A 5,169-nucleotide genomic window follows, 5' to 3' on the forward strand; every position below is an offset into this window, starting at 1 on the left:
TTTTGCCATGAGGTGCCACTCTATATGTCTTTCTTCCACCCTCTTTGAAAATTTTTGTTGATTTGTACCATTGACTATTAAAAAGCTCATCTTGGAATATCACGAAAGACTTTCTTGTATAAACTATAGCCGCCTCTTTTTCAATTTTATGACATGTTTTCAATATCGCCCGTGTAGATTTTGTCTATACATTCTTCTCTTTCTCTTTAAAATAACGTGCATATATAGCTTTCTCATATTGATGTACAAAGTCACTAACCATAGTACTTGATCGAACATAATCCTTGAAAAACTTGTACATGCTTTCACTTCTTTAAGTTTTTGACATACTCGCACAGAATGTTGAACGCAAGTAGGCCGAAACCCACTTATCAAGTCGATTGTAAAGATTTTGCAGCCAATTATTTTCTCCTAGCCTATATTTCACTAATATCGAACTTCATTCCTCCTCAAACTCATCAGTTGTAATTGTCTCATGTATACAATGACGAAAATCTTTTTGAAAGTCTGGAAACTTGTTATACACATGAGACAAGTATTCTGAAAATTTCTGTAAAATATGCCACAAGCACAACTGGTAAGTTGTATTTGGAAGTACCTTTGCAATGTCTTTGACCATGGTTTTTTATTATCAGTAATTATGGTTGAAGGAGCACGCCCAAACATTGTCTCTTGTCATATTCTCAATAACCATATATATGATTTGGCTGCTTCATTACTTAACAAAACACAACCAAACATTATGGTTTGATGATGATGGTTAACTCCAAAAAATGGCACAAATGGTATCTTATAAATATTGGTCAGGTAGGTGGCATCAAATGTGACAACATCTCCAAAATATTGGTATATAGCTTTAGATCGAGCATCTGCCCAAAAACAGCTTCTCATGCACCCATCATTATCAACTTGCATGGAGTACACAAAGTTGGATTCTTTGCATTGTCGATCAAGAAGTAGGCATATAACATTTGTGCATCCCCTTCCTCATATAATTTTCTCCTTTTGTTTCCCAAATAATTTTCAACATCCTTGCCAATACAACCAATATTAAAGTCTCCACCTAATTCTTTACTTAACACCAATATTATCTTCCTTGTCGGTACACCGAACTCATTCAAAATCATAATAAGTTTTTTTTTTTTTTTTATTTTAGTAACTCCCCTATGTCCACGGAGCAAACTCGTACTTCTTGGTGTAAGTAGAATATGGTTATGTTCAAGTATAAACTTGTTAACTATCCATTTTTCACCATTTTTTTTTTATTCTCATTAAAGTTTTACATCCAATCTTTGTCTCAGCAGGTTCAGGAATTATTCGCTTTTTTTGTTTCTAACTTTCCCGCCAGTATCATTCCCTTGAACAAACATAGTCGACTGCAACTAGTTTTTTCTCATATTTTGACAAGCGAGTATGGTTGGTCCGAATTGCAAAACCTTTTCGTCTTGTATATGCCTTGTAAAATGTTTGGGCATCTTCCACGTGGTCAAATACCATACCAATTAATGGCTCCATAGGACCCCACTACTCGAACATGGGTTTAACACATTGACTCCATTATCCATACTCACTCCATCTTCAACATTCACTCCATCTTCCAAATTCAATCCCTCTTCCCCATTCACATTACATTATTTTTCTACACTTTCAGCCTCAAGTCCTACATTCTCAACTTCTTGACAATCTCCATACATCTGTAATGATATACAAGATATTTACATTATGAAATGAAAAGTTGTAAAGAAAAACTAGATAATAACAATTTAATCTAAAAGATAAGGAATTTCTCATCCAAACAAGCAAGTTTTCAGCCTCTACGTACTACTGCTTTCAACAAATGCTTTTTGTGCATAAGACTTGAAATTGTCTTTGTGCCTACCCTTTTATTCCCAAATTCATTTGACTACTAGACAAACTTTCAACAAATGTTTTTTGTGCATAAGACTCAAAAAGTCTCAAAAGCGGCACCATGATATCGGCCTGAAGAAAAATTCGCAGCAACAAATTCAAACAGAAAAATTCCTAGTAACAAATTTATTGCTTGAAGAAAATCAGGAGAAAACTGAAATTAAATTGAAAAAAGAAATATCGGCAGGAGAAGAAAATGATTGAAAACTGAAAACTGAAAATAAATTGAAAACTAAAATATCGGCAACAAACTGAAAGAACATGGCTTTGAACAAATTCCATTGACTTCTAATATTCTAATGGTCTTGTGTTTGGTTTCATAATAGAAAAATAATAGATTGCAACTGATGAGAAAGAGATGGAGAGGGAGATTTCTGCATCTACGAACACATCACCTACCCGAGAACCATAGGAAAAAACCCAAATTGAAAATTACGATGAAAGTGGCTGAAGAGACAGCAGCGACGGACAACGATGATAAGGCTGCTGAAGTGCACTCCTGCAGCAGCTTGAATGATAGGTATTTCGGGTGTGAATAGGGATCCAAACAATCTGGTGTAATAAGCTTCAAGCTAGTTTGGTAGACTTGCTTATGTGTCTTAATTTTAACTGAAGGCTGTTAAGGCCATGAAGACAGCCCGACCGGTCCAAAGCGGACCTGTTTCCAAATTACTAAGTAATTGTTCAGCTCCAGTGATTAAATTAATGGGCTGCCTATTTTTTTTAAAAAAAAAATTGTCAATTTTTTGGACTTGCACCTTACTCGTACTAAAATATCATCAAAGTGTGATAAGATTCAATCAATTATCATGGGAGATGATACAAAGTCATAAATTCTCAGAACAGGGCAAATTTCCACCTTTGATAGCAACAAATGTCCAAGTCAAATGTTTCAAGGCTAATCCCCCTTTGATCCAGTGTCACCTAATAATTGTTCAGTATAAGCAAGACGGAAAGACTGCACATACCAAAGGCGTAATTGAAAGAAAAGTAGTGTAATTCTGATACTCACGCATCATTTCAGAGGAGAAAACTAGCTATTTGACTCCATTGTTCCCAGCAACTGAGACGCTTTCCTTCTCTCTTGATTTGGTGCAGTTAGGACAACTACATATTCTGGAGCTGCTTTTGCAACTGTGCTCTCAATCGGTAACTAGAAGCCATGCTTTTATCCAAACTCTCTTTCACAGCCATGAGCTCAGACTTCCTCATTTCAGCTGCAGCTATCTCTGAATTGCTAAAGTATTTATTGTTTCCTTGGAGATTGGTGATAGTTGACTGCTGCTGCAAGGTGTGGTCTTAGTTTCCTCTAAATAATCCATTAATAACTTGTACAATAGAGATTTATCTCTTAATATTATCCTGGTAAGAATCATGTTAATATATATTTATTCAAGACCTTCACACCATTGTGCCAGTCTTCAGGACTATCTGAGAACTCCATGGACATGGCGGTAGTTTGGTTCAACATCATTTCTTATGGTGCCTAGAGTGAAATTATCGAGATCCATGTCGTGAAATCAATGCATTTTTTTTTTGTTTTTTGAGAAACATAGAAAATATTGAAGGACATGAAACACTTTGGTCATGGAAGCATGACACACAAAGGAAGAGATCATATAGCCATTTATAGGCAAAATAATTGGTGGAACAAAGCTAAGAAAGCCACTTGTTCAAGTCGGCTTTTAGGAGGCTGGAGTATTTCTCGCCAGGGTAAGGAGTTTTCTGGAGAGAGAGATGATAGAGGCAGTGAAGAAGAACTTTCTAGAGAGACTGAGAAGGCGGTGTTGCTTTCTCGCCTTGACAGGTAATTGCAAGCTTTGAAGGAGCCATGAAAGCAATAATCGTATATATATGAGATGCTAAGTGATCACAAATAGTAGAGACAAACAACAATGAGCTTCTCAACCGAGAAAAAAAAAACCCTAGAAACTTTTTATTCATAAAAACAGACGACGGCTCTTCTACTAAGACTGTTCGATACTGACACTTTCTTCACTTAAATTGTATTTATACTCGCATGAATTCACAATCGCTGTATTCCACAATTCTTCCGGGGAGGAATATTCAAGACGATCAGACAGAGCTACCCTAATTATTACCTCTTTTTTGCAATTCCTCAATTCCTCAATACACATTCGACATTCCACGACGAACTTCTTCACACTTTCACTGAATTCCTTCATCTCACAAATCTTCAATTCGTAAAACTTATCCCTCTCCTTCTCCAACTCCCCAAGCTCCTCTACCTCCCACCTCAAAATCCTAAACAATCCAACAATATATCTAGAAAAATATTACATTCAGTTCACAAAGAGCTAGACCGCACGAAGACGTTAGCGATTTTTGTTTTTTTGTTTTTACCTCAATTGTTGCGAGTCGGTACAGTCTTTGGCATCGAGACTCTCGATCTCGGACTTGAGTGTCGAGATCTTGAAGTTATCTGCCGCTATCTTTTGATCAAACACCAAGCACCTTTGTTCCATGGCCCTGATGTTTGCGTGCTTCCACTCCAAGACCTGGGACTTGTTCGCTTGCCATTCTTTCTCGGCCTGCAAGCATTTTCGTCACAGTAAACAGAAATTTCCAGAATTAGGGATTTCTATAGAGACATAACGAGGCTTTGCTCTCTGTTCTAGGTTTCGGGGAATATATACGAAATTGAAGGAACATGAAAGAAAGATGGCGAGATTCTACAACGTCGTTAGATTTATTTTGTTTCCCGCGATTCTAGGAATCGAAACGGAGGAGAGAAAGATTAGGGTTTGCATTGGGGACCTGAAGCAGAGAGATACGTTGGTTTCTGCTGTGTTCCATGTGCTCAAGCCGTTCGCGGAATGCAGAGGAAAGCGCCATTGCCGAGCGAGATGCTATGAAAGGCTGAGAGAATTTGAAATTTGGGATATATATATATATATTGAAATAATAGTGGCATAAGCTGTTTGTCATCCAAAACACACTAAAGTAAAATAACAAAAATATTCTCACAACAAAACCCACTTCCCTCTCATTTCACACATTTCATCTTGAAATGTTTACTTCCTCTCTCTTCTCCCCCGTCGCCCGTCCTCCCTCCCCACCCACCCACCCCAATTTAAAATACTACCAGGCAGGCTATAAGAGAGAGCTGATGAAGAAGTGAGAGAGCTAATGAAGGAGTGAGAGAGTTGATGGATGAGAGGTGAAGAGCGAGAGAGAGGTCGAGGGCGAGACAGAGAGACCAAGAGAGAAGTGAAGGGCTTGGCTGGCTTAGAGGAGTCA

At 37.6% G+C, this 5,169-nt stretch overlaps 1 protein-coding gene across 5 annotated transcripts; it reads right to left on the reverse strand.

The window, feature by feature from the left end:
* Positions 1 to 1,306: 1,306 nt before the first annotated feature.
* Positions 1,307 to 4,772, reverse strand: LOC108990194. 5 transcript variants are annotated; one of them, XR_004801394.1, is made up of 5 exons: positions 4,687 to 4,772; positions 4,273 to 4,460; positions 4,011 to 4,173; positions 2,921 to 3,192; positions 1,307 to 1,694 (listed from the first exon to the last, which is right to left on the reverse strand). XR_004801394.1 is itself a non-coding variant. In XM_035689762.1 (4 exons), the coding sequence occupies exons 1-4, from the start codon at positions 4,762 to 4,764 to the stop codon at positions 3,016 to 3,018; spliced, it is 600 nt and encodes a 199-aa protein (XP_035545655.1). In that variant the 5' UTR covers positions 4,765 to 4,772; the 3' UTR covers positions 2,709 to 3,015. The 5 variants fall into 5 exon arrangements, 3 of the variants coding, with proteins under 3 accessions (XP_035545655.1, XP_035545654.1, XP_018819629.1); XR_004801393.1 differs by lacking the exon at positions 1,307 to 1,694 and adding an exon at positions 2,709 to 2,832; XM_035689762.1 differs by lacking the exon at positions 1,307 to 1,694 and having other exon boundaries at positions 2,709 to 3,186.
* Between the last annotated feature and the right edge of the window lie 397 nt (positions 4,773 to 5,169).

This window comes from Juglans regia, chromosome 4, assembly GCF_001411555.2.
Source record: "Juglans regia cultivar Chandler chromosome 4, Walnut 2.0, whole genome shotgun sequence".
Taxonomy (NCBI): Eukaryota; Viridiplantae; Streptophyta; class Magnoliopsida; order Fagales; family Juglandaceae; genus Juglans; species Juglans regia.